Source organism: Epinephelus fuscoguttatus, linkage group LG23, assembly GCF_011397635.1.
Source record: "Epinephelus fuscoguttatus linkage group LG23, E.fuscoguttatus.final_Chr_v1".
Classification (NCBI taxonomy): Eukaryota; Metazoa; Chordata; class Actinopteri; order Perciformes; family Serranidae; genus Epinephelus; species Epinephelus fuscoguttatus.
The window spans coordinates 16,610,716-16,627,938 of record NC_064774.1 but is presented as its reverse complement, the minus strand read 5'-3'; the positions used below and the strand labels follow the sequence as shown (position 1 = coordinate 16,627,938).

The 17,223-nt window shown below is 39.7% G+C and overlaps 1 protein-coding gene across 4 annotated transcripts; it reads right to left on the bottom strand.

Moving 5' to 3' along the window:
- Positions 1 to 92: 92 nt before the first annotated feature.
- On the bottom strand, positions 93 to 16,987 carry LOC125883368 (E3 ubiquitin-protein ligase TRIM47-like). 4 transcript variants are annotated; one of them, XM_049567581.1, is made up of 4 exons: positions 16,877 to 16,987; positions 12,109 to 12,209; positions 5,151 to 5,766; positions 93 to 2,047 (listed from the first exon to the last, which is right to left on the bottom strand). In XM_049567581.1, exons 3-4 carry the CDS (start codon positions 5,676 to 5,678, stop codon positions 1,775 to 1,777), a joined length of 801 nt encoding a protein of 266 aa, XP_049423538.1. In that variant the 5' UTR covers positions 5,679 to 5,766; positions 12,109 to 12,209; positions 16,877 to 16,987; the 3' UTR covers positions 93 to 1,774. The 4 variants fall into 4 exon arrangements, with proteins under 4 accessions (XP_049423538.1, XP_049423537.1, XP_049423539.1 ...); XM_049567580.1 differs by having other exon boundaries at positions 12,109 to 12,206; positions 16,877 to 16,937; XM_049567582.1 differs by lacking the exon at positions 16,877 to 16,987 and adding an exon at positions 14,944 to 15,020.
- Positions 16,988 to 17,223: the final 236 nt, after the last annotated feature.

The following is a 17,223-nucleotide window of genomic DNA, read 5'->3' as shown; positions in this document are numbered from 1 at the left end:
TTAAAGTGATCACTCTCCATACGGTTCATTGACATCTTTCGAGGCAAAAGTACACTCCAACAAACAAACCAAAGTATTGATTTGTGGTATTTTTTATTTAAAAATGCATCTGTGATATGGTTTTGCAAAAATACAGTGTTTTATTCATTTGTGCAAAAAGGAAAAAAAATTAAACATTCAAATGCTGACGTATTGTACCGCCTGCAAGCTCATTATCCTTAAAATGAATCACATCATCCAGTCAGGCATAAATTACATTCATTCAATACATTCAAAATGAGTCAGCGGTCACTTCCTGGATCAAGCTGAGGCTTTTAAACCTACTGGATTTAAGCGATTTGTCTTTGAGGTTGACTGTTTCTTTAAACATGAATCTGTAAAAGCAAAACTGTGACATTTTGAGAAACACGTTTATTCACTGTCTAGAGGAGTTATTTGAGAAGCTCAATACTGCTGTCATCTTTGTCCCTTAAATATAAGGCTATGACCAGCAGCCAGTTAGCTTAGCTTAGCACAAAAACTGGAGGGTCTGCGAAAAAGCCAGTGGTGTGTCCAGACTATTTGCCTGGGATGGTCCAAGTGGGGCAGAATGCCAGTAATTTACCATTTCTGTCTTCACTACTCATATTTTCTTTATCGACATCACAGTATCTTACATTTTCTTACATTTCTCTGTTTTAAATTGTAATACAGTGCTTTTATACTTTATTCTTTCAGGTCTCGATCAGACAGAGTGCTTTTGCAGCTTGCTGCATCTTTTTAATTGCTAGGACACCATCAAATCAATTGCAATTTTGCTGTGAAGTGAACTCACAGATCTGTATCTTAAATCTGCATAAAAATATGCATGGGTGCAGGGCACTTGCTCTGGCTCTGATTGAAGGTGAGAGGCTATTCCTGAGTAGTACATTGGTCACAAGGAAACTGAGATCTGTGTGGGTACATTGACTCAGAAAGAGGAGAAACCACAGGAAGTACCATCAGTTGGTCCAGGAGCTTCGCCTGGATGTTAGGGGATGTACTCCTGCTGTGTCTTAACTGTCTGGAAAACACGAGGTCGGGCGCTGGGCGCTACTTTTGTGCCTTTTTTGTGCCAGCTTTCAAGAGCACAGCGGCAGCTTGCGTCTTAAGTTGCTAAGCAACCTTAATAAGCACCGTATCATAGCCTACTTACCCAAAAAGTGCAGAGCTGAAAAGTAAATGGTCACAGTACCGATGAAGTACCAACAAAACTTAAATATTTCAGCCTTAGGGCCACCTACCAGGCAGAAGGCTCGTTATAACATAGGATAATGGGGTGGCACCAGGGTTGCCAACTGGATTTCAGGTGTGGCCCAGGCCAATCCTTGGACACGCCCCTGGAGACAGCTAGCCTGGCTCTGTAAGGTCACAAAGTCTCTCCTACACTAATTACTCCATTCATTAACCAATGTGAAAAAACGACATTACGCCTTTTCGTGAGAGTTTTGTCTCCCCTGCCTGGCAACAAACAGTATAGAGTGTGTTTATGCTAAACTAAACAAACAGGCTGTAGCCTCGGATTTAATGGACAGATGTGGGGGTCATGTCAGTAAATACGTGTGTTTCCCAAAATGTCAAACTAATCATTTGAACCAAACACACTGTCCAAGGTATTCTGCATTTGAAGAAAAAAAAGAAAAAACGTTATTTCAGTGCTCTTGAAGGTGAATCCTGAACATATTTGTCCAATCGTTAATACGAAGCAGTGTGTAGAAATCTCTGTAGAGGAAGCACAAGAGGCTGCACTGAAGGATCAGTGGTAGTTGTGAAGTGGACTCTCAAGCTTCACGCAGACCTGCAGGAAGTGGAGGTCGTCGTCGGTCTGTGAGAGCTGCTCCAGCTCAGTGTTCCTTCTCTGCAGCTCCGAGATTTCTTCCTCCAGCCGTCTGATGAGGTCTTTATTTTGTGCCCATGCCTCTTTTTGATTTTCTCCACTCAGGTCTGCAGAGAGCTTGATCTTCTCAGCTTTACTCAGTCTCTCTTGAATGGCTTGTTCAAGTTTCATTCTTCTCCATTTTAGTTTGAACTATGGGAAAAAGAAAACAGTATGTAAGCAGAATTGTTGTGGCATGTGATGAGATGCAGGCACAGTGTAATTAATGGAAATAGAAAGCAATGCGACGCGTCATTGTTGCATTGTTCCATCAGCGATTTGACTTTGAAGAATATTGTAACCCTGACCACACATCCATCACTGATGTTTAGTCTTCTATTCCTTTGACTACTGATTTACATCTGAGATTTAGAGGCTTTCAACCCACATGCTTTAAAGTTTCTCTGAGTAATTATTTGTGTATTTTGTCCTCCTCCTTGTTTTGTAATCGTGATGACTGTCAAAATAATTGTGGTATTTTTGTATAAAAATGTGGTGAAATGAGAACATGTTTAAATATTTGTCATCGCAGCGGTTTTTACTGTTTCTCACAATTAAGACCAGAAGTCACATGTTAATGGCAACTTAGGGCCTGTGTCCACATGGTGTATTTTTCCAGAGTGCCCTGGCTTTTATGTGGTCACTCTGAGCACTTGTACAAGTAGTTCAGAATTTTCGCAGTTGTCACAAAGAAGCTGGGGTTGTCACTGCTGCTCCTTTAGCTACTGTCTATCCTGAGCTGTATGTTATGTCAGTCATAAAATGTTACAACAAAGACAAAAGAGCACATTTGTTAGGGATGAGCGAGAACATCATCTGCATCTGTCTGTATCTTCAACCAACTAAATTATCTGTAATTGTATTTGGAATGTGAGGAATTATAACATATGTGGGCGTGGTTTAGAACAAAGGTAGGTTGGGCCTAATCGAAAGTAGTTACTTTAAGCCTGAAATTTATATAGATTAATCAGAAGTTGCAATATTTATAATCTATGAGAAAAGTATTTACACAATAGCCTCAGAATTGGGCTTTAGATGATCCTTTATCACAGGAGTAATAGATTAAACATAGCTACCCAGATTAGGATTTTCCTACAGATAATGACACATTTTACTCGTATGATACTTGTGCTCATAAAAAATACATTATCTGTACTCTTTTCATCCGAGTATGCGGCTCAACCCTAACAATTGTTGGAGCAGATCAGCCAGACACTGAATGTTGATGGCGAGTATTGTGCTTTTATCGCAGTATGCTTGTTAGCTTGTAAACTGTATAGTCAACTCTCTGTTAACGTAGCGTTACGTTAGCTACCCAGCTAATGTTAGTGTCAAGATAATGCTGCATAGAAACAAAACCCATCCAGCCAACACATTTTCACACCGGCCTCGTCACATAACGACGTTTCCAAGTCCAGGTACAACATGCAAGGTACCCTGGGTGCATTGGTTGTTGGCGTTCTGGGATGCTGTGTCAAGTTCTGCCTGTTACATGCATCTTCTTCTTTCAAAATATACTTCTGTTTTCACAGGAAATTTAATGTTTACATACAGTCTCTTTCAAAATAAAAACACTACGTTGGCACAACAACACAAATTGACATTTTGTTTTCTTCCAACAACTGAGGCACGTGGTTGGGTTTAGACAACACAAACACATGGTTGGGTTTACCAAAAAAATGGGTTTCGCTTTATAATCTTTTATGGATGTGAACACCACTCTCCTAGGTGAAAGTCGGTGTTTGTTGGACCCCTCCCACCCACTTTACTTGGACTCTAGCTGCCTTAACTTTCATCCTTGTCCTGCCACATTTTCCCTGATGCCGCCAGGCGCCATTACACTATAACAACAACTGGCCGCGTTTCATGCCAATGTTAAAGGACGGCTTTTTTCGACACTGTCTGACACTGCAACTCACTGCCCAAGCGCCTTATTTCGACGACTTCGGAGTGAGACCGGGTTGACTCTGCAGGTAACGGTGGCTGGAAAAACAATTAGCACAAACTAGCTAAAAATATTATGTTATTCTTGGAATTTAAAGTTGTGTTTGTACATTGTGGAGCTAAAGTCCACAAAGTTGTCTGCATGTATCTGTTCTTCGTCAGTTAGCATAGTTTTCACATAACATGCTTGCTAGCATGAGTGCGTCCAGCAGCTCATTTGGAACACGTGTTACATTTGTAACTGCCTAGCTTTGCAAGTGCAGCTTGATTGGTTAACTTGTACATATATAATATCATACACATATAACCAGTGTTTGGGGTAATGCCTTACAGTAATATATTACTTTTTAGGAGTAATGAAGTATTATAACACATTACCAACAGGATTTAGGGTAATATTATTACATTTACAATGTCACATAATGCGTTACCACCCAAAATAAACTATTGTTTTCATTTTTCATTCATCCACACTGCTCCACTTTCACCACTGCACCATCAGAAAAAAAACCCACCCCTGAAGGTTGTTGCATGTTGACATGTCAATTATTACACACTACATTATAGTAGGTTGCCGGTGATTGCATGTGTTGTCATGTCCAGGGTATTTCCATTCATATACCTACACTATATCCCATTCTACTTGATTCTGCTGATATAACTTGTAGTTTTTTTGTTAATAAAACGCAGGGTGCATCCCGAAACGGCAATACTGTTATGTTATTTACACGATCTGATCATATGTTTGATATGAAATCAACGTAAAACAGCTGCTTGACTTAAATATTGTGGCCTTGCCATTTCAATGGTTAAATGCTGTTTTGTACATGTGTTAAAACCGTAGCTCACGCCGTTACAATTAGCACTCACATGCACTTTAACTGTAAAATTGGACAGTGTCCACTTTTGGTTTAACTCCTCAAGACTTGTTTTCTCTATTGAAAAAGTTTAAGTGGCATATGATAGCAGACACATTTAGGGTGTTTACCCTAAAATATTACAGGGTGAAAGAGTTAAAAGTGAAAAATGTTATATTTATGGCCACTCTGACCGTGTAAAGTTGTTGAAACTGTGTGTTTTATTGCTTTGAAACTTTTTGTTAATGGAATATTTTGTTATTTATTCTCTCAAAAGTTAAATAGTCTGTTAAAGCTGATACAACTGATACATTTCCTCAACTTTAAATAAGTTGCAAAGTCCAGTGTTTGGGCTGACAACATTACTGTCTGAGCAAAGTAACACACTAATGTTGCTAGTGATACACAAAAATAACTTAAATGTTTCCTGGTGTGGCGCTTTTATTAGACTTTACCTTCCTCTTTGTAGCTTCCTTGTTGATAGATATAATGTGATGGCCCCTGTGCTCTGTCTGGGCACACACGTCACAGACGCACGTTCGATCACTCCTGCAGAACCTGTTTAACTGCTTCCCATGCAGTCGACACACAGAGTCCTCCAGGTTCTTCACCACACTGATCAGAAGATGGCGCCCAAGATCTTCACTCTGGTAATGAGGCTCCAGATGAGCGGCACAGTATGATCCCAGGCACTTCAGGCAGGACTTTACTGCTCTACGCTTCGCTGGGCAGAAATCACAGGGAACCTCTCCGGCTTTTAAAGGCACAGCTGCTTCCTCGGCTGGGGCACCAGCATGTAGTGTTTGGTCTGTTTTGAGCTGTGGCCTGGTGGGGAAAAAGGCCTTGCAGAGGGGGCACTGACAGGCCCCATTGATCCTCCAGTATTCGCCGATACAGCCCAGGCAGAAGCAGTGTCCACAGGGGAGGGAAGCAGGTCTGGTGAACTCATCCAGACAGATGCAGCACTTAGGAGGCTCTGACATGAGGTCAAATGTTTGAGTGGAACCTGTGGTTTGCTCTTGTACTGTGTCAGATGATGGTGTATTCCATTGGTTGCTGGATACTGTATATCTGCACAGAAAACAAAGACTTGTATTAGTACACACACGAATTACAGTATCTCAAGAGCTAATGAGAAATCAACTCAAATAAACAACTACAATAAATACACAATGCAAGAAGATGGTATGTGCAAACCAAGTCTGCAAATTTCAGCTTCTTTTTTCTTTTTGCACAGTGCTTTGGCCTTTTCATTTTCTCTCACTCTAATGCTCTTCGCATATACTCCTCTTACAAGACGTGATTTTGCCAAGTAGGACATGCTCCTGGATCAACATCCCACACTAACATTCCTGGACCAGCATTGCAACCAACCAATCACACCAAAGTTAAGTTAATACGACTGAACAAGTTGTCTTCAGCAACACTGAACAAAAACCATGAAAACTTCTGCAGGGTTAGCGAGATAGCTTGCTAACTAGGTATGCTATGCTAACAAGGAAGCTTGCTAATAGGCCAAAATATTGTTCATTAACATAAGGATAATATAATTTTTTAGTTGCAAATTCCTGCGGTTAACACATTTTCCCTCCTTTTTTCCACCTTGATCCTGGATAGATTTGGTTAGGTTTATCCAGGACCATCATCATCATCATCATTGTGTTGATTCTAGATCATTTGTATGTGTCAACATTAGCAGTGACGCCCTGGATCAACATCAGTGATTCTATTCAGGATCAACAAGATCAGGATCGGCAATGATGGTCGAGATCAAACAAATTATCCAGGATCAACATTATGGTGATGGTCCTGTATCAATATAAACATAGTATCCAGGGTCAACATGGCAAAGATGTCCCTAGATCAAACAATTTATGCAGGATCAACACAGGGTAGTCCTGTGTCAATTAAAAATGATCCTGGTTCCTGGATTAACCTAAACAAATTATGCAGGATTAAGATGATGACGATGGTTCTAGATCAACAAACATATATATCCAGGGTCAGCATGGCAGTGATGGTCCTGGATCAACACAAGCACTGCAATCTTGCCAAAAATAGTTTTTAATATGCTATTAAAAGGAGGGAAAATGTGTCCTTGACAGGTCGTTGAAACTGTAAAATGACATCATTCTTACTCTTAATGTTAATGAACAATATCTTAGCCTATTGGCAAGCTTACTTGTTAGCATGGCCTACCTAGTTAGCGAGCTAACTTGCTAATGTTCTAGTCTATCGGCAAGTTTACTCATTAGTTTAGCCTACCTAGTTAGCGAGCTAACTTGCTAATGTTGTAGTCTATCGGCAAGTTTACTCATTAGTTTAGTCTACCTAGTTAGCAAGCTAACTTGCTAACCCTGCAGTAGCCTACAAGGTTTTTGTATAGTGTTGCTGAGGATTTTGTTGAGTTGTATTAACTTGAATTTGGAAAATTAGGTTAGCTCTGAAGGAGCGCAAAGGAATTTTGGAAGAAGCACCGCAACAGCATGCTGATGATGTCAGAGGGCTGTGATTGGTTGATTGCAAAGTTGGTCCTGGAACGCAGTGTGGGATGTTGATCCAGGAACATGTCCTACTTGGTACAAATTGTGCCACTCCACTCCACGATACCTATCACTGACTGGCTGTTAGCATTAGATCTTTGGATAATTCTCCCTTGCCTTCGTTTTTGTTGGCCCTAGGCGGCCGCCCCCCACTGGGTGGTGCCCTAGGCTTCTGCCTACGTCGCCTATTGGAAGGCTTGTCTATTGTTTAATGCTTTATGTTTCTGATGCTGCCTCAACTGCTTATATCGTCAAGTGCCAAGGGAGGATGACTGTAAATGGTTAGACTGTAAGTCATATACAGTTGTATTAGTGGATAAGTGTTCTGTCTAAAGGATCTCACAGCAGCCAGGCATCAACATAACCACAACACTGACCTCTCTAACCTTTCTCTTCTTTTTGGCTGACATACAGTACTAACAAACTACTGTGTTTGTATGTGTCGAGAATCAGTGACTCATCCGCACATCATTTCCCACATTCAGGATCAACTCTCACTAAAAAGCCGACCGAACCACTGAAGACAACTGAAATGAGTGATATACAAAACAGAAGAACCACAAACAGGCACTGTCTCTGAAGAAAATATACCAGAGGCGATCCTAGTGAAGGAAAACAACTGAGGTCAAACATCCACATAGTCTGTTGATCCTTCTTCTTCTAAGTCTACAACCGTAGAAAGTGAGAACGAGCTCTGACTGGTTGTTACCCCGCTGACAGTGAGGGTGATGACCAAGTGCCATGCTCTGCTGAACCAGGAGGAATGGGTTTTCTGCACAAAGGCTTCTGTCTGGATGTCAGGAATACCAGGAAAGTATGGAAGACTGTGGTGAAAGACCTGCAGAAGTTCTGCAGTGAGAGGCTACTGTAATCTTTGATGTTATTACAGGATCAAGTCGAGGATGCAGCATTGTCCAGTCTTTACAGGCCCACATTAAGGAGCAGAGGAAGTCTTCCTCCTGCATATTGTGGAAAGATGTGGTACATTTCCCTGTTTGTACTTACATACTGTTACTTCAGTAACAATGCAGAGCTTTTACTAGTAACAGAGTATTTTTCCAGTTTGGTATAAGTACTTTTACTTAAGTAAATGATCTGAATACTTCCTCCACCACTGCTGCTGTCATGGCATTTATACAGCACTCCACTCCAGTACTGTCCAAATCGGCCAAGCAGTTACTAATATATATAGCCTTCATAGGTGATTATGCTAACCAGCGCTAATGATGCAAATTCCCCAACATATGCAAGTTAGCGTTCACCAGTTTCTAAATGCTGGGGACCCATTTCTAACATAAAACTTTGGGGAACTCAACACTTCCAGGTTCACATTGCTGGTAAGTTGATTCTCTGGAAGGCTGGTGACTGAAAATTATGTTTTCTCTGTGAGGTAGGCTATGGTGACAAATTTAAGCCAAAGCAAGTGTAATTTTCAAGATAGAAAGGTCAACTTGGGCTCAAATTGAAGCTTATCAAATTGGGAGGTTGTCTATGTACAAGTGAAGCAGTGATATTGAACACAAAGTGATGAAAAATGATCCTTTTTGATGAGAATTTGTCAAAGGAACAGTTACTTTTTTGTTTTTCTTTGGGGGGGATGTTATGTGTGATATTTTGAAATAAAATGGCAGCAAGCCCCAGAATCTTATTTTGCTACTTCCCCCTTTGTGTCAGGATACTCCTTGCCAAATTTCATACTTGTGTGACTATTTACACCATCGTAGTGCCCTGATATTACATAATTTCGCCAGAAGCATGTTTTGGGCCCCCTGAGACCCAATGACCCTGAGTTAGGGGTCCTCGTCATCAGCCTATGATGGCCCAAGGTCTAGGCCAACAGGAAATACTAATGGAAAAAAAAAGGCAGCAGAAAACATCATGAGGGGTGGAGCTGGCTCCCAGCCTCAGATGTTTTGTCATTGCTGGGTTTTTGATTTTCCTGTAACGTCAGCACTGACACTCTGGAAAGCACATTTAAACAGTATGTTTATTGCACTACGACAGAGGTTTTTCCTCTTCTTACAGCCTAATCTGGTGGCATCGCTCCAGTCTTGGCCCTGTGCCAGAGTCTTTACACAGCACAGCACCTGCCCTTATATAGTGTCTAGGGGGCGTTACCCCTGCTAAAATTATTCAGTACATCTGGGTAGGAACAGGTTTGGATGCTTGAGAACCTTTTTTTACATGTGAGGTGACTTCTTTTATATTTTTTCTGACCAGAAAATTAAGAGAAAATGTAATAGAAATTCAACAGAATGATGCTACATGAGGCTCATTTTACGAGACGAGACGATGTGAGACGCTATGAGACATGACACGACGAGACGAGACGAGACGAGACGAGACGATACGAATGTGGCCTGGACTTTGGAGCTTAAAGGGATAATGCACCCAAAAATGAAAATTCAGCCATTATCTACTCACCCATATGCCGATGGAGGCTCAGGTGAAGTTTTAGAGTAATCACAACACTTGTGGAGATCGCAGGGGAGAGGGGGTAGCAACACAACTCCACCTAATGGAGGCTTCTGGCGCCCAAACATCCAAAAATACATAACTGAAACCACAAAATATCTCCATACTACTCGTGTGTATTGATCCAAGTGTCCTGTAGCCCCGACATAAAAAGTTGTGCATGGAGCGCGGTGCACAGAGAGGCAGTCAGAGCTACAGGCTACAATGAGGCTAAAAACAGAGTTCAAATAACATTTTTCCAAACAACTTTTTATGTCGGGGCTTCAGGACACTTGGATCACTACGGATGAGCAGTATGGAGATATTTTGTGGTTTCGATTCTGTGTTCTTGGACGTTTGATTCTGGGGCGCCATAAGCCTCCATTAGGTGAAGTTGTGTTGCTACACCCTCTCCCCTGGGATCTCCGCAATTGATGTGAAAACTCTAAAACTTCACCTGAGCCTCCATCGGCACATGGGTGAGTAGGGGAGACCAGGGTAAGATGAGCCACTTTTCATATTCAGGATCACTGCATCAAGGCTATTATAGTTTTGTTGCTAACTAATATATGTGCATATATTTCAGGATGTTGTGCATCCCTACAAACAAACAGAATGAGTGTAAACATAACTGTTTTGATAATATAGCATGTCCAAAAAAAGTGGTCTCGTGGCACAACTTACCCCGTGTCTGGGGTAAGTTGAGCATAGGAGTGGGGTAAGTTGAGCCATCTCCTTCCTTCCCTCCACCCACCCTCCCTCCAACCCCCCCTTCCCCCCACCTCACCTTCTTAAGATATTCCACAGTTATACATGTCTGTACTGAATTAAATAAGACGCTTCTTCAAATCCATGTGTATTTTTATTTATAATACACAATTTAACAGGTACAAATCTTTTTTTAAATTATTATTGCATATAACAACTTTAAAACATTTTAACATAGGCCTGAGAATGCCTTAAAGTACGCTTAGCAAGAGAACCTTAACAGCTGTGTTTTTGGAAAGAAAACACTGAACTAAATCCATAAACGTGAATCCTAGTTTGGTGTCCTTGCTGACAGGAGGGCCTCCTTCATCCTCTCTAAACCCCTCTCTCCATCTTACTCTCGTTCCATCCACCCCCCTCCCTCCTTCCATCCATATCCCACCTGCCCCTTTACTCAATATCCCACCTGTCCAGGTTGCAGGGGAATACACACTGCTGGGACTCTGAGTTTTGGGGAGTTTTGCGATTACATTGCTTCTTGGGAAGAATCCCTCATCTTTCTCCTTGAAAGTAAAGCTTGGTTTACCATATCCAGCGTTGCCTCTTCTTAGAAACTTACGGCTCAACTTACCCCTGTTCAAATTGCTCAACTTACCCCATAGCTACCATACTGACTTTATTAGCCCCCACAGCTAAAATGGTGCACTTTCATGCTAGCTGTACTGCCTCATTTTGTAGTTAATAGATATCACAATTGATGTATAAAACAAATTAAAAATTATCTATTTTGGTCTAAACACAATCCCCATGAAACTTATGATAGACTAAATTCACTTTCATGAGTGAAAAATGCTTTTTTGGACATAAATCTCTAACCGCTTAACCCATGTGGTTCTTACCTTCAGACTCCATAAAATGATGCCTTCCTCCTAAATATTTGGTCACATGCTCAATTTTATTTACCGTTTCCTAGCAACAAGGGGTGGCTCAACTTACCCCAGTCTCCCCCAGATAATGGCTGAATTTTCATTTTTGGGTGCACTATCCCTTTAATACTTAATCTTAATTGAGGTTGGCACAAATTAATTTTTAAAACTGTTAAGTTTAAATTCGGGCATCCTGTATTATCTGCCAGAACACACACACACACACACACACACACACACACACCGCAGACACACACACTTAAGTAGGTTGTAATTGTTGGAAATAACTCCTTCGACTAGTCCAAGCTATAAAGTGAAACAAACAACCTCCCAGCTCGGAGGATTAGTCACAGACTGGCATCATTTCAGAGGAGTGATGAGGATCCTTCGTCAGAGCCATGTGGCAATTTCAAAATGTTTTCACATCCCCTTGCCAGTCAGAATCAAAATTCTGATAAAAGATGAATTTAAGATAACTAGTTGACTGCTGCATTTATAAGAAAAACACATAGTAAAAGTATTCACTATAAGAATATATTTCTGGTAGTGGACTTATGTTTTGCCAGTTTGTCAGTGGCTAAAAGTTAAACTAACTTACACATAACTTACATGAACTAGGCTATAAAGAGTGTAACAAAGTTCTAATTTAATGATGAGCACACAGCCTGTCACTTCCATCTGACAACAATCAAAACTTTCCTTATAAATACTGGAGCTATATTGAAGATAATCTCATTTATTCCACAACAGAAACTTCAAATTAAATTATAAAACTCTCATACCTGTCTTGTGCAACTTCCTGTAGCAGCTTGTCTGTCCTAAGGCTCTGACAGTGTTGTGTTGTGTTGTACTCTGTCCCTCCTCTGTGACACGCTTATCTCTGCTGGGAAAGAGGGCGGCTCTGTTACACTGTGTTATTTCCAGGATGCTCATAAACTGTATACACTGTAGTGTAAACCCAAACAGCACTACTAACTCATGAGTATTATGGGTACAGAAATTAAAAACCAGCTAATAAGTTAACCTAATAATAAACTACTGAATTATCTGATCTAGTAATGCTGTTTTTATTTTCTGTGAATCAATGCTTTTGAGTGAATATTGATTTCTGATAACTTCAAGACTGACGGACGCAGCGTCGACGTCATTACGTCACGACGTCGCGGCTCTAACCGACGTTCACAGAAAAATCTATCCAACATGGCGGCCCTCGCCTGCGACAGAAGTCCACAGTTGGTGCACCTTGTAAGTAAACAAACAAACAAGCGTGTTGCAGTATTGCACGGTAATAATATTAAAGTGAAGGAAATGTAAGATAGACTGCGTTGTTTATTCGGTGTAACGTTCCTCAGAGCTTCGCGCATAGTTTTTTTGAATAGCGTCGCGTCACTGCCTGATAACATAAATGTAACGTCCAAGCAGTGCCATAATGCTAACGTTTTTATTCCGCTTCTGAACTCCTATTTCTACAGGTTTTAAGTGTGTTCCTGTCGTTTATGCGAAGCACCTGCGTACACTTGAATGAACTAACATTAGTGGTTATCATTAGCTGTCACTTTTACCTACCACAAAGGTTTAAATACACGAACATGGAAGTTTACAGAATGCTAAGTTGCGGCACACCTGGCTCATCACTATGAATATTACTCCGCCATTTCCGTGGCAACGGTGTAACTGTCAGAGCAAGGCCACGGAGCTGCTACAAAATGGATGGTTTCCTTGTTAATTTAAATGTTTATGGTGAACTTAGTGTAATGAATGGTTGGAAGATGATGAGGCAGCAGCTGCTGTTGCTTTGGTACATGTAACAGGGCCAGTTATACAGCAGTAATATGTGTAACAACGTCAAGTGTACATTAAGTATTATACTTACACTACGTTTGTTTCAGTTGTCAGTCTGACACACTTAGGCCTCCATTGTCACTCTGTGGAACGTTTAATACTAGGGATAGACCGATATGGATTTTTTAGGGCCGATGCGGATACCGATTTTTTTTTTTTTCCATCACCCTTAGCCGATGACCGATTATGGACTGCCGATTTTCTTGAGCCGATATTTGGGGCCGATACTGCTTTTGCTCCCTCAATTTACATAAAAAAAATGACACAATGATAACAAATATTACAGGTCTCAAGTTTAAAATAAGAAACATTTATTGAACAGTAAAAAATACTAAAACAAGATGGAAAGTTGAGGTAGAACAGGTAGAATATTATTATTATTAGTATTATACATTCAAATAAAAAGAGTTCAGTGCTCTTAAATCTTCCAGGAATGTCTTTATAAAATAAACAAATATTTAAGCTGAAGCATAAATAAAACAGCAACTACTGTACACAGTAGGATTCAACAGCTTTGTTCAACTTAACCACGTACTTTCAAATGAAAAAAGTGCCAGGGAAAAATAAATCCGCGAACCCACACGCGTATCGGCCGATGCCGATACAAGTAAAAAACTCAAATATTTGCCCGATATATCGGCTGGCCGATGTATCGGTCTATCCTTATTTAATACTCCTCTCCCCTTTTGCTGTTGTACTTCGTGGGAGAGGTAAGTGTTTTAGCGCTGTTGAGCTATGTTTATTTTATGCTAACATAATCCTGCTTGAGGTCATATGGTTACATCCGGTGGAGGATTTTGTTTTCACCTCTTGTTGTCAGGAATAAACGTAGATCGCCTCCCAAAAATATCCATTGTCTGGGTCTGTTTATATCAACACCAGAGTCCACCGGTTACATACACTTTGGACACACACATGCTCTCTATGTTTTCATGTATGTGGGCTACAATCTACAGAAAAACTTTTCACAATCCTGAAAATATGATGTATCCTAATATGCAGCTGAAATATAAGCACACGGGAAATCAGCATTTATTAAACTTTGTCCTGTATTTCAAATAACCTGAAAAGCTGGTTAGCAAAAAGCTACCTAAATATGGGTTATTAGGATATTGTATGAATAAATGATACAGATACAGATGATACAGCTGCACAAAATGATGTATAATAAATAGCAGGGCTGTACGTTAACTTCTTGCACACAGCCCTGGAACTACAGAGGTTTAAAGGTTTGCAGCACAGGACACAAGAATATAACATGAGTATAAAAGTATCAAGGAGGCCTAAATCCATTGTAGTTTGGAACAATTAAAAATCCTTGTAGGGGAGTTAAAAGTAATTTTCCGTGGTCTTTCAAATGAGTCTAGTGCTGGGAAGTGATTTAAATATTTTTATTTATTTAGGCTATTAATTTTATTCATGTAAAAATACATGTTAAGATTGTGGACGTCAGAGCTAAATCTGTATGTGAAGGGAAAAAAAATCAGCAGGTATGTTAGTCGTAACAAGACTGAGCTAGCAAAGCAGTTTTGTGTTGATATGGGTTGTTTATATAGTTTGGGAAACTCGACAATCTCTGTACAGTATTATGGTCATGTTAGCTGGTGAACTCAACGGGGACAATACAAGGACAGTTTCTAGGTTGTCACTACGGTTTGACCTGTATAATATTACCCTGTAGAATACCTACTGTTAAACGTTCCTGTTGGATGGTGACCTTGAGTACAGTCACCTCCGTTGTGAACCCTCTGAGTACTGACCTGTGGAAAACTCACCTGTAATATCAATGCAATTGTCTAGTTTCCTAAAGTTAATCTTACAGTTGATCCTCTATGTATATTTCAGGCGGAGGAGTCGGACGAGACATCACTCACAGTCCTGTTCATTTCAGTCCTGCCAGCACTGCTAATGTGGTGGAGGATGATGGTGTGATGAGCGATACCCCCAGGTTAGCTCATGCACTCCCACTTTTACTGTCATCCAGGAAGTACTGGCAGGCCTGGACCAGGCTGAATTACAAGTTGTGTGTTCATGTAGCACATGTCTGTATATACATAGACTAGTAGCAAGTGGGTTTTTGTGGTGTCCATTGTTATAAGTGGGCAGTATGTTGTTGAACATTGTAGCGTAAAGCGTTTGAATGTAACAGTTCACATGGCTCCCGTCAAAAATTCTACCTCAGTTGCTCATATTTGCACATTGAATAGTTTGTGCACTGACTGACTGATTTATTGTTTAGTTATTTATTGAGTTATTGTTTTCATTTCTTCATTTTATTTATTATTGATTCATTTATTTTAATTTATTTTTCATGAAATATAAATATATGGGAGCTGTTTAAATGTGTAATTTATGGTAGATTTTATTTTGTTAAACTATTAATATTGTAACAGAATCTGAATCTCACTCTGAGTTACTGTTGTTGTTTACAAACTAAAGAAATGAGAGATAATTTTTGTTTAGTTTTTACTTAATATTTGAAGGCAAACTGTTTTCTTAAATTTCTTGTAATATTTTATTTTATTTATTTTTTTTTTTTACTAAATGATCATGTCGTCAAGAATATCTTTATCTCAAGAATACCCTGAAATATCGTGATATTATTTTAGGGCCATATCGCCCACCCCTACTGCGTGCTCTCGCCCCTCTCAGACAACCTTTAGCTAGTTTTGTTTGTTTATTTTTAAATATTGCAGCTACATGTTTGGATAAAACGATTAAAACTGAATAAAGAAACTTAAATTTTAAAGCTGAAGTTGTGTTTTTTTATTGAGTATTCTGAACTTAAGTTGTGAGTTACGCACAACTATATTTGAGTTAAGAACAGGTATATTTTTTGAGTAATTCTTTTTTTCAATTAAGTATGGATAACCTAAAAACATTAGATTTTTTAAACAATATTTTTAAGTACAGTGCACTTAAATGAATGGAACGATAAAATGTAAACTTAAGTTTGAGTAAGTAGTCATTTTTGATTTATGTACTTAAAAATGTGGTTAGTTAAGTTAAATATTTTGAGGTAAATCAGTTTCCACAGAAGGTTTTAGTACTCTGAAGTTACTGGGTTTTACAGTGTTCAGCACATCTGAGTATGAGCAAGGTTTGATGACCTCTCTTATATTTTCTCTTTTCCTCCACACAAACACACGTAAGCAGGATGTAACTGTTTGCAGAGATTAAATACATACTCTTCACCAGGGATCATCCTTATCCTCATCATCCTTATCACAAATATATAATATACTTAATTTCCTGTGTTTCATTTTGGCACCCCAGCTCACAGCACAAGTATTGTTTGTCCATTTATGCTGGGAAGTAACTCCTTTGACTAGTCCAAGCCATAACATGAAACAAACAACCTCCCAGCTCGGAGGATTAGTCACAGACTGGCATCGTTTCAAAGGAGTGATGAGGATCCTACGTCAGAGCCATGTGGCAATTTCAAAATGTTTAACATCCCCTCACCAGTCAGAATCAAAATACTGATAAAAGATGAATTTAAGATAACTAGTTGACTGCTGCATTTATAAGGAAAACTCTAAAAATCTATTCCTGGAAGTGGATTTATGTTTGGCTAAAAGTGAAACTGGCTCAGACATATGCCACTAAGTTAGTTTAATGACGAGCACACAGCCTGTCACTTCCATATGACAACAATCAAACTCATAAATACCAGAACATTAAATTTGAAATATAAAACATACATACCTGTCTTGTGCAGCGTCTGTACCAGCTTGTCTCTCCTGAGCCTCTGACAGTGTTGTTGTACTCTGCTCCTTCTCTGTGACACACCCACCTCTGCTGGGAAAGAGGGCGGCTCTGTTTGACTGTGTAATTTCCTGCATGTTCATAAACTGTGAACACCTGATAAAGCAGGTGAGGTTTGCTCATTACAGTTCAGCTGCATGTCTAAAAAAGGGCAACAAAAGCCACTACATGCATTTATGTTTTTAAGAATGCAAACACACATGTTAGTACCTTAATCCATCTTTATTCTAATGACAGAAAATTAACAGATGTTCATAGAATGATGTTAAAGTGAAAGAAAATTAACT